Source organism: Hyla sarda, chromosome 5 (genome assembly GCF_029499605.1).
Source record: "Hyla sarda isolate aHylSar1 chromosome 5, aHylSar1.hap1, whole genome shotgun sequence".
NCBI lineage: Eukaryota > Metazoa > Chordata > Amphibia > Anura > Hylidae > Hyla > Hyla sarda.
This window is the reverse complement of record NC_079193.1, coordinates 207569387-207587645: the sequence shown is the minus strand read 5'-3', so window position 1 is coordinate 207587645 and position 18259 is coordinate 207569387. Positions and strand designations below refer to the sequence as shown.

General features: G+C 40.3%; 1 protein-coding gene across 3 annotated transcripts in view; it reads right to left on the bottom strand.

Annotated features, from left to right (window-relative positions):
- Positions 1–288: 288 nt before the first annotated feature.
- Positions 289–18259, bottom strand: part of ZCCHC2 (zinc finger CCHC-type containing 2) — a 59042-nt gene continuing 41071 nt past the window's right edge. The window contains exons 8-15 of one of the 3 annotated variants that reach the window (XM_056520994.1): positions 13732–13789; positions 12501–12618; positions 11619–11674; positions 7954–8039; positions 5430–5525; positions 5119–5247; positions 1808–3286; positions 290–1252 (exon numbers count right to left, since the gene is read on the bottom strand). In XM_056520994.1, coding sequence (XP_056376969.1) covers positions 1191–1252; positions 1808–3286; positions 5119–5247; positions 5430–5525; positions 7954–8039; positions 11619–11674; positions 12501–12618; positions 13732–13789 — 2084 coding nt within the window. In that variant the 3' untranslated portion in view covers positions 290–1190. Of the gene's footprint in view, positions 1253–1807; positions 3287–5118; positions 5248–5429; positions 5526–7953; positions 8040–11618; positions 11675–12500; positions 12619–13731; positions 13790–18259 lie in introns of all 3 variants that reach the window. The other 2 variants (XM_056520996.1, XM_056520997.1) reach the window with 2 other exon arrangements.

Below are 18259 nucleotides of genomic sequence, written 5' to 3'. Positions count from 1 at the left end.
GCTCCAGAAAGTCGAACAGATTTGTAAATTACTTCTATTAAAAAAAATCTTAATCCTTTCAGTACTTATGAGCTTCTGAAGTTGAGTTGTTCTTTTCGGTCTAAGTGCTCTCTGATGACATGTCTCGGGAACCGCCCAATTTAGAAGCAAATCCCCATAGCAATCCTCTTCTAAACTGGGCAGTTCCCGAGACACGTGTCATCAGAGAGCACTTAGACAGAAAAGAACAACCTTAACTTCAGAAGCTCATAAGTACTGAAAGGATTAAGATTTTTTTTTTTATAGAAGTCATTTACAAACCTGTTTAACTTTCTGGAGCCAGTTGATAAAAAAAAGTTTTTTCCTGGATAACCCCTTTAATGCTCAGTCTCGATGGAAAACCTTACTGTGAAGGTTTAACAAACGCACTGTGTAAATTCACAAGCAGTCATACTACAAGCTTAAACGGAAACCTAAAACATAGGTTATATCCTAGGCAAAGTAACATTGCAGAAACATCTCAGACAACATATGGGTAAAGATCAGGATAACAGATGTAGAGAAATTTAATATCAACGGGATAAACCGTTGTGATACATCTTTCAAGTCACACGTCAACTCAACTATTGGGATCTCCGCCCAATAAATATGTAAAATGGAGTCATCTTTGACATTGAAAACTAGTGCTGTAATTGTATAGGCATTTTTTCACCTAACACATTCATGTACAAGCAACTATAAAAGGATTTTGTAGATCATCACTTCCCTCCAATTACTTAAAACAGATATACTGAGGTTGTTGGACCTACAGTGAAGACGCTCTTCAATATCTAGAGCCATATTCTTAGAGGGGATACCGAATTGCATAGTGTCCCCAGATCCATCGAATGAGTAAAAGCAAGTGCTGCAGTCAAGTCTTCAGGATTATGTATAGTTTAGGTCAGAAAGAATTCTTCTAGTCTCCTGGTCAAGATCCTTTAGAACTTACTATCCAGACTAAGTTATTAAGCTGCTCTTCTTTATGGCTGCATTCTGTCTTCAATTTCAGGGTTCACTTTCCATGGCACAGCAGGGGGTCAATCACCATGGTGCAGCAATGGTGAGGAGCTTAGCTCCCATTATGAAAAGGACAGCAAACCTTCTGTACCGTAACAAGTGGACTTGGAGAATTTTTTTTTTTTTGATTTTTTTTTTTTTTCTGTGGACTGTTGTCAGTCAGCAGAATCCAAAGAATCATTAGAGGGATTAGGGAGATACCTCAGCCTGAAAGTGCCTAAAACAGGAAGAAAAACTGCTAAGTCAGTGTTCACAAAGCAGAATTCAGTTAAACAAAAAAGATTTAACGTGGACAAAGAAGCACAACAGAAAGGCACTTTCTAAAAATAGATAATCCAAGAATTGGAAAACTGCTCTAGAATTTCACTGTATAGCCCTGTAAACACAGCATTCAAGCAGTATACTTTAGAGAGGCTCCCATCTTAGTTTTCTTCTTCTGGCTACAAAAGGCCAACACAGTAAATATCTGATGCAATAGACAGTGATAAAGAGTTACTGAGGCACAAAAGTTTTAAAGGGTTAGGCACAAATGAAATACATAACATCAAGACATGTAGTAAGTTACACATTTATCTTTTTTTTTTTTTTTTTTTTTTATAATGGGCTGTTAATACACAATATTTCAATGGTGACAAAGATCTTAGCAGATCTGCACCATTGCAAAGAGTAATACACATTCACACAAACACACAGCTACAATCACAGCCATCACATGGAGGAAAGGAAAGACAAGACAGTTAGAAACATGTCCTCTGGGAACTATCACGATTACCTTGCTGATTGGCTTCCATTGGCGGTTGTTTACAGTCCTGTGCATAATGGCCATTTACCCCACAGTTATAGCAGGAAATATTCCCATTTTTTTTAGTGACTGATCCATTAGCATTGCCTACAACATTAGTTGCTGGGTACATTGGGTACAGCCTAGGAAAATTTGCCATCTGTTGCATGCCATAGTTGGCTTGACCCCCAAGCACAGGATCGTGTATCAGTCCATTGGGATAAGGAGGGGCCTGATGATGAAGGAAGACAGGGAATTGTGTTCCATTGCTCTGGTGTGCTTGGCTGAGGTAGGTGTTATTGCAAAGTGATGGAATAAAAAGGGGAGAAACTCTTGTATACATCTGCCCAGTGATTGGATTCGGGAAGTAGAAATTCCCGAAAGGTATCCCCCCACTGTTTCCACATCCACATCGACGTCCACAGGATCCACACGCCCCTTGTCCGATTTGCTGAGGTGGCAGGTGTGCCCCATTTGTGCTAGTATTACCAACCGCAGCACTAATGAAGGAAGTGCTATCACTCTGTGCAGTACTGTGAGTCAACGCAGGACTAGAACTAGGTGCTGGTCCAGGGCTATGGGTGGGAACTGTTGGAGGGACAGACTGTAACTGACCTATGCTGCCACTTGCTGGTTGAGTCATAGCAACAGCTGCAGAAGCATTCAGCACATTATTTGGTGGAGGCGCCATACCACTTGCAAGTGCCGATGCAGATAGGGGAAAAGGGACTGCTGAAGGTGCTGTGGACAAGTTAGCACCTGGGAGAATCAACTTCAGGTTTGCAGTTGCAGGCATTGCTCCAGCATTTCCATCCAAGTGAGGTGCAATCTGATTAAGACTTGCTATTTGTGAAATTGGTTTAATAAGCGGGTCTGAAGCAGTCACAGGGGAGGCTGTAAACCCACTTGGACTGTGAACTGACATAAAACCAGCATTGGCAGTCCCTATGCCCATATTAGTCTGTGTTGATCCATTAACTGTACAATTTTCTGTTGGCCCCTGAGGAGGTAACTTCATCCTATGAACTGGGATATGGAGGGCAGAGCTGCTGGGTTGACAATTACGAGGGAGAAAAGTAGTAGGAACAGGCAGAGGGGAAGGAAGTAAGTCAACGCATTTTTCGGATTCTCCTAAAACATTAGCTGCGGGTGGAGTCACAATGGCAGGAGAATTCTGGTGAAACACTTCTCTCACAGGGGACATGGATACGGGACTAACAAGCATACCAAGAGTCTTTCCATCTGAAGGCATAGATGGTGGAAGCCCATGTTCCAGTTTATCTGCACCACTTGGCATCACACAATGCAATGTAGGCAAAATATGAAAATGTGAGAACTTAGAATTGTTCACAGTCTCAGTAGTACTGTCTTCACTGTTAAGGTGCTCAGACAATTTGGCAGTGGAAGCTTTAACTGCTCCAAATGTTGTGAAAATATGTTTGGTGGAGTCCTCTGAGTTACTGTCTGTATCTGCAAAAAAAACAAGAGAAAAAACAAAATTAAGTTAAATCAACAGCGCATAATATCTGCAGCAAAAAACTGAGAAAACGGAACATTAACTAAAATTAAATGAAATCAACAGCACAAATAATCTGCAGCAAAAAAAAAAAAAAAAAAAAAGAGAAAACCAAACATTAACAAGCTCCAGAATGCTATTTGCCACCAAGGTAAAATTGTGCTTTAAAATGGTTTCAAGACTCTTCTGTACCTACTGTTTACAGATGTATAGAATGACTAAAGCAGTATAAATCAATTAAAGCTGCAATTATCAGAGGCCCCATGAAATTATTCTTACCAACCAACAAATAGATTGCCAATATGAAGATAATGGTGCATTTTTTTCAAAAGGTATATACATGGAAACAACAATATGGGTTGTATTCATATAGTCTCATCTCATGCATTCTGTAGTGTGGACCAACTTGACTGGTTTATACGCTAAGAAATTTGAAAGGTGGAGAATTATTACTTGGTTCCATCTGAATTTTGCTTAAAACCCTAGAAATCCCCTTTATCATAGGATAAAACAAACCAGTGGAACAGCAATGTCCAAGCATTAAAGGGGTATTCCGGTGGAAAACAAATGTTTTCAAATCAACTGGTGCCAGAAAGTAAATTACTTCCATTTAAAAATCTTAATCTTCCAGTACGTATTAGCTGCTGTATGGTCCAGAGGAAGTTGTGTAGTTCTTTCCAGTCTCTCCACAGTGCTCTCTGCTGTCAACACTGTCCATGTCAGGGACTGCCCGCAGCAGGGGATGTTAGTAATAGGGATTTGCTTCTACTCTGGACAGTTCCTGACACGGATAGGGTTGTCAGCAGAGCGCACTGTGGTCAGACTGGATAGAACTACACAACTGCAGCTAAGTACTGAGACTTAAGATTATTAAATAGAAGTATTTTACACATCTGTATAAAACTTTCTGGCACCAGTTGATTTGAAAACAAAGTACCCGAGTACCCCTTTAATTTCTAATGAGTGTATATATATATGTGTGTGTGTGTGGATAGAGATATATATATATATATATATATATATATATATATATATATATATATATATATATATATATATATATATATATATATATATATATATATATATATATATATATATATATATATATATATATATATATATATATATATAGAGAGATATATATATATATATATATATATATATATAGATATATATATATATATATATATATATATATATATATATATATATATATTACAGTGAAAACCCGTTTTAGTTAAAATCAGTTCATACTGAACGCCTTTGTTAAAACTAGAATTTACTGCTTTTCCCTAGTTACAACAAGTTTTTACTTAACACCTTTGCAGTAAAAACTGGTTTTAACTAGGAAAAGCAGTACATCCTAGTTTTAACAAAGGGGCTCAGTAAGAACTGGTTTTCACTAGGGAAAATGCATTTTAACTAAACGCGTTTTCACTAATATATACAACAAAAACTAAACATTTTTGGTATAGGGGTTCTTTGCATACTCACTTTGACATACATTTCTACAACATGTCAAAATGATAAGTGAAAGCATCAACCAGGACTACACTTTTCAGTGTACTAGAATTGGCATAGGCTACAACATGATAGTTATGGGTTAGAAGTATGAAAACTTACCAAGCTTAAAACCATGTCTACACATTGCTTGCTATGCTAAATAGTTTAATGACTTCTATTTATCTACACAATGTTCTACTTTACTCCCACCCATTCCACAACAAAGAAAAGCATTCTTTCCTCATAAAAGCTACCCCCCCCCCCCTCAGTAAATGCCAACCTCTGTCTTTCTCTTCTTCACTCTCAAAGCTCTCTCTCCTGTTATGGCAAGGACTAGGCGGGGAACTATAACTCTCCGAAGAGGTTTCTCCACAAGTTTCATGCCCAGACCCAACTTCCAACGTTGGATCTAAAAGACAAAAGTAGTGTTCTTTCAAACATTGCCTGGTCTTAAAGCGTACCTGTCATACTGTCATAAAAAAATAAAAATAAAGTGATGTTACTTGGTACCTAATCCTGATCACATACATATGATTTTTATGTGTCTTGGACCTATATATCCCTAACAAATAGTTTTTATATGTTGCTCACGTGCATTGTCTTCTTGCCTTGTGGAGGGGTCATGTCCATCTCTCTCCCTCACTGCGGATGACTCATCTACTCTAAGTCTGGGAACAGCCTGGCAGTCTGTAAATGACAGCACTCTGTAACCCTTTCCTCTCTGGTTTTATGCTGTACATCATGGGTCTCAAACTGGTAGCCCTCCAAATGTTGCAAAACTTCAACTCCCAGCATGCCCAGACAGCTGTTGGCATGCTGGGAATTGAAGATTTGCAACATCTGGGGGGCCCCCAGTTTGAGGCCCCTGCTGTACATGTTACACAAAGAGGAACATTATTGCAGTATTCCTAAGACATTATGGTGAGTTTAGAACAACAATATAAGTAGTTTATAACAATATAAATGGGTAAATATAAAAATAGATCTTTCTAAATTAGTGCAAGGATTTTAGTGATTAAAGTACAGTTGATTTTATGCATACATTTTCTATCTTTTACTAGTAAAGTTGGATGCTAATCAACATAGCTGTCACTATTATGTGTGTTATTCAGACTCCTGAATGTCTGATCAGCTTCTTTGTCATTCAGGAGTCGGAGAAAGCTTTCAAGCATGCTGGGAGTTGTAGTTTTGCATTGCAACAGCTGGAGCTGCAGTGTTTGTAAAGCACTGTGTTAGAGCAGTGTTGCCTTTAGCTGTTGCAAAACTACAACTCCAAGCATGCCCACACATCCTTTTCTGTAGTTTTGCAAGAGCTGTAGACACACAGCTGGAGAATACACAGCTCTAAAACAGAGAGTTTATCAAATATTGCACCCCCAGCTGTTGCAAAACAACAACTCCCATCATGGGAGTTGTAGTTTAGGAACATCTGAAGGCTGTAGTGGGTGGTGCAATGGGGATCTCCAATACTGGATACAAACACTTTACAGCCAGAATTCAGTATGCTGCTAAAAAACAGAGTAGTCTGTCTGCTTAAAGATAGATGACCCCTAGTGGCGGCAATTTTCATGTTTAAAATTGACTTTTTTCAATACATGTATATTAAAAAAAATAAAATTAGTAGTACTACAAAATATAAAAACTTTTTCATAATGACAGTGCCTCTTTAATATGTACCCCTGCAGAAGGTGAATATAATACTGTAAAAAGAAAAACTATGCAAGAGATTTCTATAGTTACATATGTAAGAAAGGCAAATCTAATATCACAGCTTTACAGAATACTGGAAAAAAAAGTTTTTATGCATGAAAAAACCGATGACCATTTTAAAATCTTCGGTGCTCTGTATTCCTTAAATTGTTGCACTAGAAAGAAAGTTGAACCTTACATTTTGTGTATGCTTGCTTTTATCTTACATATTTCAGGTATTAGAACAAACCATACACACTAAAGGTCACAAGAGCTGGAAATGTGGCCATGTTATTATACATACTCTATAGCACTAGTGATTGTGGCATTTTAATACAAACATTTAACACTGCAATTTATATGCCCTTATCTATAGAAAGAAAAATACTTGAGACTTCACAAGCAGTGAACAAAAGCAGAGTTAATGCCAAAATGCAATTACCGTATATACTCTAGTATAAGCCGAGTTTTTCCGCACGATTTTTCGTGCTGAAAACACCCCCCTCGGCTTATACTCGAGTGAACTCTCCGCCCTCAGTGGTCTTCAACCTGCGGACCTCCAGATGTTTCAAAACTACAACTCTCATGACGTTGCCTTGACAACGACGCACAGGGACGTTGCTCATTAACGTCCCTGTGCGTCGTTGTCAAGGCAACGTCATTATTCTGGGGCCGGGCGCGAAGAAGAGGCCCACCCGGTGAAGATGGACAGCCCGGAACAACTATCCCTCCCCACCGGACGGTCCTGCAGCACAGATGGCCCGGGCCAGCTCACTCGAACGTCCCGCCGAGTGGTGGGGAGAACAAAACTAAAGTGGGGAGGGGGGGCTGGATGATGACGAAGGCCCGGGCAGTGGTCTTCAACCTGCGGACCTCCAGATGTTTCAAAACTACAACTCCCAGCATGCAGGGTAATGATGAAGGGGGGGGGGGATGATGACAGGGTAATGATGAAGGGGGGGATGATGACTGGGTAATGATGAAGGGGGGGATGATGACAGGGTAATGATGAAGGGGGGGGATGATGACAGGGTAATGATGAAGGGGGGGGGATGATGACAGGGTAAAGATGAAGGGGGGGGGGATGATGACAGGGTAATGATGAAGGGGGGGATGATGACAGGGTAATGATAAAGGGGGGATGATGACAGGGTAATGATGAAGGGGGGGGATGATGACAGGTGATGATGAGGGTCTTAATGACGGGGGTCTGGATGATGACAGGGGGGGGGGGATGATGTATTTCCCACCCTATGCTTATACTCAAGTCAATAACTTTTCCTGGGTTTTAGGGGTGAAATTAGGGGCCTCGAGTATAAGCTGACCCGAATATAAGCCGAGTATATATGGTACCACTGTGAATGAATAAAAGCAAAAAAGGTACAAAACATGGCAGACATTGGCAACTTTTAAGTGCAATAATCACCTTTCCCAGTCAAAAGCCTCAAATTGTGAGATGGTGTCACCCCGTTTGCTTTGAATAATAGACGGCCATTCACTTTCTGTGCATTTCTGTTGAGAGACCATATCAGTGAAAAGATTAGGGTTAGACAAAGTAATAGAAAAAAACACCACCCTTACTGCACACAATTCAGCATTGACTATTGTACTGTATGTACAAACCTCACACAAAGCAAAAACCAGGCCTCGATTTTGTAGTTTGAAGCGCATTAATGAACTGAGCACGCTTCATACCTGGTGGGTCCCGGGTGCTATCAGCAGCCAGGATCCACGGTTAATGGCGAACATCGCAGTACAATGGAGAACATCCGACGCAGTACACTTTTCAGTAACAACTACACCTTATCTTTATTCTGTAGGTCCATACGATTACAAGAATACCCAATTTATATAGAATTTATTTTGTTTTACTACATACACCAAAATTGTTAAGCTTAAAGGGGTACTCCGGTCCTAAGACATCATATCCCCTATTAACGGCGTTGTGCCTTCCGCGTTTAAGACTTTGAGCCTTCTGCGTTTCCTGCAGTGCTCACAGGTGAGTGCTGCATGCTAGATTGCGGGGGTCCCCAGCAGCGGGACCCCCGCAATCAGACATCTTATCTTATACCCTAAATAAAGTAGACATCTGAAAGTATAGGTTTCATAAACTATTGCTCAGTAAGCATGAATATATGCAACCTATTAGTGTTTAAATAGCAACAAAAAAAAAAAAAATCGTATCAACTTTTACTATGTACATATAGCACAACTTGTGACAAAAAAACTGTCAGAATTATCATGATTGGCAAAACCATACCAGAGTTATTCTCTAATAAATTCAGACATCCCTGATTTGAAAAAAAACAGGCTTGGTCTTTAACCCCTTAAGGACACAGGACGTAAATGTACGTTCTGGTGCGGTGGTACTTAACGCACCAGGACGTACATTTACGTCCTGTGCATAACCGCGGGCATTGGAGCGATGCCCGTGTCATGCGCGGCTGATCCCGGCTGCTAATCGCCGCCATTAACCCCTCAGGTGCCGGGATCAATACAGATCCCGGGATCTGCGGCAGTGCGCGATTTGAATGAATGACCGGATCGTCCGCAGCGCTGCTGTGGGGATCCGATCATTCAGAACGCCGCACGGAGGTCCCCTCTCCTGACTCCGTCCGGCTCCCGGCGTCTCCTGCTCTGGTCTGTGATCGAGCAGACCAGAGCAGAAGATCGCCGATAACACTGATCTGTTCTATGTCCTATACATAGAACAGATCAGTATTAGCAATCATGGTATTGCTATGAATAGTCCCCTATGGGGACTATTCAAGTGTAAAAAAAAAAATGTAAAAAATTGTAAAAGTAAAAAAAAAAGTGAAAAATCCCCTCCCCCCAAAAAAAAGTAAGTAAAATATAGACATATTTGGTATCGCCGCGTGCGTAAATGTCCGAACTATTAAAATAAAATGTTAATGATCCCGTACGGTGAACGAAAAAAAAAAAAAAGTCCAAAATTGCTACTTTTTTAATACATTTTATTAAAAAAAAAAAATTATAAAAAATTTATTAAAAGTTTTTTATATGCAAATGTGGTATAAAAAAAGTACAGATCATGGCGCAAAAAATGAGCCCCTATACCGCCGCTTATACGGAAAAATAAAAAAGTTAGAGGTCATCAAAATAAAGGCATTTTAAACATACTAATTTGGTTAAAAAGTTTGTGATTTTTTTTTTAAGCGCAACAATAATATAAAAGTATATAATAATGGGTATCATTTTAATCGTATTGACCCTCAGAATAAAGAACACACGTCATTTTTACCATAAATTGTACGGCGTGAAAACGAAACCTTCCAAAATTAGCAACATTGCGTTTTTCATTTTAATTTCCCCACAAAAATAGTGTTTTTTGGTTGCGCCATACATTTTATGATATAATGAGTGATGTCATTACAAAAGACAACTGGTCGCGCAAAAAACAAGCCCTCATACTAGTCTGTGGATGAAAATATAAAAGAGTTATGATTTTTAGAAGGCAAGGAGGAAAAAATGAAAACGTAAAAATTAAATTGTCTGAGTCCTTAAGGCCAAAATGGGCTGAGTCCTTAAGGGGCGTACAGGCTTAATGGTCTTGGTCCTTAAGGGGGTTAAGAGGTTAAAAAACCTGCTTACAAAAACAAACAATCACTGCCATTTTTGTATGTAGTGCTATGGTTATTTTATTTTCCCAAAGAAATAGTTCCTACAACTAGAGCAGGTGTTTGTGTGAGCTTTTCACTTCATCCTTCATCAGCAATCTTTAACCCCTTAAGGACACGCACCGTAAATGTACGGTGCTGCACAGCTATACTCCGCGCACATCGCTGTACATTTACGGCGCGACTCCGAAGCGAGCGCAGGAGCTGCACTTTCTTCATTCACAGCGTGTCCCGGCGGTTGTCAGCAACTGCAGACCCGCTGGTAATATCGGACATCAGCGATTGCACGGTCTGCCATTAACCCCTCAGGTGCAGTGATCAATACAGATCACGGCATCTGCGACAGTGCAGCAATTAAAATGGCTGATCTGATCGCCCGCGGCACTATTGCGGGGATAAGATCGACCACAATGGCAGACGGAGGTCCCTTCACCTGCCTCTGTCCGTCTCCCGGGGTCTTCTGCACTGATCTGCCTTCCAGCAGACCAGAGCAGAAGATCGCTGATAATACCGATGAGTGCTATGCCCTATGCATAGCACTGAACAGTATAAGCAATCTAATGATTGCTATAAATAGTAAATAGTGTACAATAAATGTAAAAAAAGTGATTTTTTTTTTCTTCTTTTAAAGTCCTCTTTAAAAAAAAAAATAATAAGCATATTTGGTATCGTTGTGTGCGTAAATGTCCGAACTATAAAAATATAATGTTAATGATCCCCTACGGCGAATGGCGTAAATGTAAAAAACTAAATTAAAAAATTCAGCTTTGTCACGTCAAACTGCCAAAAAAAAATTAAAAATAAAAAAAAAATTTGAGAAAAAGCAATCAAAATGTCATATCATGGCGCAGAAAATGAGCCCTCACACATCCCTGAATACAGAAAAATAAGATTTTTTAAAAGCAACACAATAGAAATGTATGTAACCATGGGTATCATTTTAATCGTATTGACCCAGAGAATAAAGAAACCATGTAATTTCTACCGTAAAATGTACAGCATGAAAAAAAAAAATGCACCTCAGTTTGTGTGGGCAGCTGAGTATTGCAGCTCAGTTCTATTGAAGTAAATGAAGAAAAGTAATATCGCACAACCTGAGGACAAGTGTGGTGCTGTTTTTGGGTCAAAATTTACTCTTTTCTATTCTGGATAACCCTTTTAAGTCCTATACAGAAACAGAAAAAAGCTGCTAACCACATACCACACACAACAAAAAAATAAAAATAAAAAAAACACATTGTTGGGGGAGTTTACTAAAACAGGCACAAAAAGAATTAATGTGTCAGCTAATAAATGCACCAAACTTTGGGTGCATGTGAAACCAAATTCATAGTAAATGTGGGTCAGAGTGTTTAACTGCTCTTCAGAGGATACCAAATCTTCTCTTGCAGACAAACCTACATAACACTATACGTGTAAACAAAACAAAACCATATAAATTGATCACTCTTACCCATCTGAGGTCTCCCGTCCTACTGGATGGAAATTCTGTTTATCCAATGGCCGCTGCTGTAGAGAGAAAAAAAAAATGTCAAAGGTATAAGTCGGGAGGACTTCTGATAAAAGCCTTCAACATCTGCAACTGCTCAGGCATACATTTGCCACAGGCTACCACATTTAAAAACATCTTTGAGAAGACTAACAAAAATTGCAGTGGGCACTATGCATAGTGTTTGGTGGACTAAAAATTCTTCACACAGTCTGGTGTGGATAAGAGATGGTCTTCTGAAGAGGTTTCAGAAAGATTGTCAGGTCAGAAGGGACTGTCTTACAGCTCCTACCCTGCAGTGCCTCCGTTGCCAGCGACCACTGCATCTAGTGTTAAATGACTGGCAAGAAACTAACTCAGATGCTGGTTAGTGACCAAAGCTGCTGATAAAGCTCAAACCACCTCACACGAACACCTGCCATAAATTAAGGTGGTTGGGCATATATAGGATAAATCTATAGCATTTCAATTCTGGTGTGGATTGGGCCACATTGACTTTAGCAGAAAAAAATAATACAATTTGCACCTGCAGCAATGATTTTTTATTTTTTCTTTACTTTAGCTTTTGTAGGAAAAATAGAAAGATTAAGAGGTCTCTATTTTTCTGATGGCTTCCTTTGGATTTTTTTCTGAAATAATCTGTGAAACAGTTGACACATGTACACTCCCCTAGAGAGGGTAAAAATGTACCCCTCCAAAACATACTCCTGGCTGACCGTGAGCCAAGATATGACAATACGGCTCCGCATGTGCACATCAGAACATATTTCCACATTTCAGTTTGAAGAACTCTCAAAAATTGTGAAAGTATTTCAGGAACAATTCTGTACTATAGGATGTTCTTACCTGGTGTCCAATGATTAAACGGTCAGAAGTGCAGTTCTCTCTACTCCAGTCTTTACCATTCTGTTCACCATGTGGCACATTAGTCACTTCACAAGGGGAAGCTTTCGTTGCAATATAACTGTTGAGAAAAAAAAAAAAAAATAAAGTAAAATAAAAAACACTTTTGTACATAAAGTGTTAAAGGTGTACTCCACTGGAATTTTTTTTTTTTTTTTTAATCAACTGGTGCCAGAAACTCAATTACTTCTATTAAAAAATCTTAATCCTTCCTGTACTTATTAGCTGCTGAATACTACAGAGGAAATTCTTTTCTTTTTGGAACACAGAGCTCTGTGCTGACATCATGACCACAGTGCTCTCTGCTGACATCTCTGTCCATTTTAGGAACTGTCCAGAGCAGCATATGTTTACTATGGGGATTTTCTCCTACTCTGGACAGTTCCTAAAATAGACAGATGTCAGCAGAGAGCACTGTGGTCATGATGTCAGCAGAGAGCTCCGTGTTCCAAAAAGAAAATAATTTCCTCTGTAGTATTCAGCAGCTAATAAGTACTAGAAGGATTAAGATTTTTTAATAGAAGTAATTTACAAGTCTGTTTAATTTTCTGGCACCAGTTGATGAAAAAAAAAAATAAAAAAAATAATAAATAAATAAATAAATAAATAAATAAAAAGTTTTCCACCGGAGTTCCCATTTAAATTTGTTGTTTGGGTTTCTTAATATAGATTTCTAAGAATAGATTAAGGTCTATGTTTGAGGCTCAGTTTGTGGCCTGAATCACAGAATCTATCCACATGACTGAACACAAAAATGGATTATTCAGTATTTTTTGTTCAGTCAAACCCTGTCAAATAAACGAACCCCATACAAAAATCATGATGTACCAAACTAAAACTTAAAAGTTTTGATTGGTTGAGGGCTTAGTGCTCATTGCAGAAGACAGGCTCCATCTTTCTATAAAGCTGTTATAACTGCACAGGAGGACCAACTCCTATGTATTTAGAATGGAATACCCTAGAAGCTCCTATAGGGGTTAGGGGTGGGTATTCCAATATTAGTGTCCATAAAGTGTACCTATATTAATAGGATATGTAGATAAATGCTTACATAATTATGTCTGTGCACATAAGTCAAATAAACAATTATCCACCCTCCAGTCTTATTCCTAGAATCAAGGGACTTCTCTGTTCTATGTTACAGCAAGAAAGAAATTCAAAGGGTTAAACTCACTTTGTGACCAAACATTTGCCAGCAGGTTTCTTATGAAGAGACGTATGGTGCATAATATCTAGGAAGAAAAACAATTTTGGTCAGCAGTGGATAAAAAATAAACAAAAACCCAAAACAAAGTAAATTCCATCCAGGCACTAGGCATCAACTCAACAGTATTTACATAAGTTACTTTATTTACAAAGAAAATAGTCAAGAAACTATGCAGTCACAGCATAGGGAAGAGAACAGACGTGCACGCATTGACTAGAAAGGGGGCTTAAAGGGGTACTTCGGGGGGGGGGGGGGGGGGGGAATTGTTTTCAAATTAACTGGTGCAAGAAAGTTAAACAGATTTGTAAATCACTTCTACTTAAATATCTTAACCATTCTAGAACTTATGAGCTGCTGTATGCTGCAGATATACTACAGAGAAATGTGTGAGAAAAGAAATTCACTAATTTCTCTGGCACCAGTCGATTTGAAAACATTTGTTTTCTACTTGTTTCCACTAGGGGGAGGGAGTTACATTGTGTTGTTTATGTGTTCCCTTTTTTTGAGCAATGTATGTATAACAGTGGTGATTGTGTGTCCATGTGTCATAAACATGCATGTACTATGTAGGTGCTTCCATGTTAGTAGTCATGGCAGGGCTGTAGCTAGGGTTTGGTGAGTGAAGCACTGGCCCTGAGTAGAGCTGCGAGGGGGCGCAGTGGGCATTTAACTTGTCCCCCTAACTTAATTTAAGGGGTACTCCAGGAAAAAACAAAATGTTCTCAAATCAACTGGAGCCAGAAAGAGAAATATTTGTAAATTACTTCTATTTACACATCTTAAACCTTCCAGTACTCATCAGATGCTGTACATCACAGAGAAAGTTGTGTAGTTCTTTCTAGTCTGATGACCGTGCTCTCTGCTGACACCTCTGTCCATGCCAGAAACTGTCCAGAGCAGGAGAGGTTTGCTATGGGGATTTGTCCATGTCAGGAACTGTCCAGAGTAGAAGCAAATCCCCATAGCAAACCTCTCCTGCTCTGGACAGTTCCTGAAAAGGACAGAGGTGTCAGCATAGAGCACTGTGGTCAGACTGGAAAGAACTTCTAATAAGTCTTGGAAGGGTTAAGATGTCTAAATAGAAGTATTTTAGAATTTCCAAATCAATTTATCTTTCTGGCTCCAGTAGATTTAAAAACATTTGTTTTCCGCCAGAGTACCCCTTTAACCCCTTCATGACCCAGCCCATTTTCACCTTCAGGACCTGGGCATTTTTTGAAAATCTGACCACTGTCACTTTAAACATTAATAACTCTGGAATGCTTTTACTTATCATTCTGATTCAGAGATTGTTTTTTCGTGACATATTCTACTTTATGTTATTGGTAAAATTTCACTGATATTTGCATCCTTTCTTGGTAAAAAATCTTAAAATTTCATGAAAATTTTGAAAATTTAGCATTTTTCTAACTTTGAAAGTCTCTGAAAGGAAAATGGATATTCCAAATAAATTACATATTGATTCACATATACAATATGTCTACTTTGTGTTTTCATAAAAAAATTGACAAGTTTTTACTTTTGGAAGACACCAGAGGGCTTCAAAGTTACGCAGCAATTTTCCAATTTTTCTCAAGATTTTCAAAATCTTAATTTTTCAGGGGCCAGTTCAGGTTTGAAGTGTATTTTAAGGGTCTTCATATTAGAAATACCCCATAAATGACCCCATTATAAAAACTGCACCCCCAAAGTATTCAAAATGACATTCAGTAAGTGTTTTAACCCTTTAGGTGTTTCACAGGAATAGCAGCAAAGTGAAGGAGAAAATTATAAATCTTAATTTTTTACATTCGCATTTTCTTGTAGACCCAATTTTTGAATTTTTACAAGGGGTAAAAGGAGAGAAATCACCCTAAAATTTGTAACCCAATTTCTCTCGAGTAAGGAAATACCTCATATGCGTATGTAAAGTGTTCGGCGGGCGCAGAAGAGGGCTCAGAAGGGAAGGAGCGACAATGGGATTTTGGAGAGTGAGTTTTTCCTGTAAGGGTTTTTGGGGGGCATGTCCCATTTAGGAAGCCCCTATGGTGCCAGAACAGTGGACCCCCCCACATGTGACCCCATTTTGGAAACTATACCCCTCATGGAATTTAATAAGGGGTGCAGTGAGCATTTACACCCCACTGGCGTTTGACAGATATTTGAAACAGTGGACTGTGCAAATCAAAAATTTTATTTTTCATTTTCACAGACCACTGTTCCAAAAATCTGTCATACACCAGTGGGGTGTAAATTCTCACTGCACCCCTTATTAAATTCCATGAGGGGTGTAGTTTCCAAAATGGGGTCACATATGAATATTTGTTTTGCGTTTGTCAGAACTGCTGTAACAATCAGCCACCCCTGTGCAAATCGCCTCAAATGTACATGGTGCACTCTCCCTTCTGGGCCTTGTTGTTCGCCCCCAGAGCACTTTGCGCCCACATATGGGGTATCTCCGTACTCGGGAGAAATTGCATTACAAATTTAGAGGGTCTTTTTTCCCCTTTTACCTCTTGTGAAAATGAAGAGTATAGGGCAACACCAGCATGTTAGTTTTTACACTAACATGCTGGTGTAGACCCCAACTTCACCTTTTCATAAGGGGTTAAAGAAGAAAAAGCCCCCCAAAATGTGTAAGGCAATTTCTCCTGAGTACGGCGATACCCCATATGTGTCCCAAAACTGTTGCCCTGAAATACGACAGGGCTCCAAAGTGAGAGCGCGCCATGCGCATTTGAGGACTAAATTAGGGATTTGCATAGGGGTATTCTATGCCAATGATTGCCAAACAGGGTGCCTCCAGCTGTTGCAAAACTCCCAGCATGCCTGGACAGTCAATGGCTGTCCGGCAATACTGGGAGTTATTATTTTGCAACAGCTGGAGGCTCCGTTTTGGAAACAGTAGCGTACCAGACGTTTTTCATTTTTTTGGGGAGGGGGGGCTGTGTAGGGATGTGTGTATATGTAGTGTTTTTTACTTTTTATTTTAGGTTAGTGTCAGTGTAGTGTAGTGTTTTTAGGGTACAGTCACATGGGCAGAGGTTCACAGCAAGTTTGCCGCTGGAAGTTTGAGCTGCTGCGCAAAATTTGCGCCATCTCAAACTTGCAGCACTCACTGTAAACCTCCGCCCATGTGAGTGTACCCTGTACATTCACATTGGGGGGAGGGGGGGGGCAAACATCGAGCTGTTGCAAACTCCGAGCATGCCCTTTGGCGGTCCGTGCATGCTGGGAGTTGTAGTTTTGCAACAGCTGGAGGAACACTGGTTTGGAAACACTAAGTTAAGTAATAAACTTTCAAGTGTTTTGCAACCAAACTTAGTGTTTCCAAACCAGTGTGCCTCCAGCTGTTGCAAAACTACAACTCCCAGCATGCATGGTCTGTCAGTGCATGCTGGGAGTTATAGTTTTGCAACAATTGCAACAGCTGGAGGCACTGAGGTAGGAAACGGACAATGTTTCCCAACTAGTGTGCCTCCAGTTGTTGCAAAACTACAACTCCCAGCATGCCCAGACTGCCCAGACATGCTGGAAGTTGTAGTTCGGCAATATCTGAAGGATCAGATGTTGCCGAACTACAACTTCCAGCATGCTTGGGCAGTCTGGGAGTTGTAGTTTTGCAACATCTGGAGGTCCACAGTTTGGAGACCACTGTCTAATGGTCTCCAATCTGTGCTCTTCCAGATGTTAGAGAACTACAACTCCCAGCATGCCTGGACAGACAGAATGCTGAGATTTGTAGTTTTGCAACATCTGGAAGAGCACAGATTGGAGACCATTATACAGTGGTCTCCAAACTGTGGACCTCCAGATGTTGCAAAACTACAACTCCCAGCATGGCCAGAAAGCCAAAGGCTGTCTGGGCATGCTGGGAGTTGCAGTTTTGAAACTCCCAGAGGCAGCAGTGAGATCGCTTTACGGCGATCTCACTGCTGCCAATGAAGATGCCGCACTGCTGCCGGAAACTCACCTCCGGGACGCAGCGCCTGGAGGACGCAGTCCGCGCCGGGACCGCTCGGACAGGTAAGTGACGCCGGGGGACGGGTCAGGGACACTTAGCAGAGCGGTGTGTGTCCCGATCCCCGCGATCGGGACTCACACACCGCGCTGCTAAGTATTCTGATAGCGAAACGCTGCTATCAGCTAGTCAGATTTGATTAGCTGATAGCAGCGATCGCTTGGGGGGGGGGGGGGGGGATTAAACCCCCCCGTGGTCGCATGGTAAGATGGCTGGCTATCAGTGATAGCCACCATCTTTCCGGGGGCTGCGGGATGCCGCGAGTAGCGGCAAAAATGTTCATGACGTACCTGTATGTCATGGGTCGGGAACACCTTGCCACCCATGACGTACAGGTATGTCATAGGTCGGGAAGGGGTTATAGAAGTACCAATGCATGAACGCATTATGACCCAGTACTGTACAGGAGCAGGGAGTCCAGCTGTAACAGGACTTCCTGCTCCCGTACTTTAGCACAGAAGTGCAGGCTTAGGATATGTACAGTCATGACCGTAA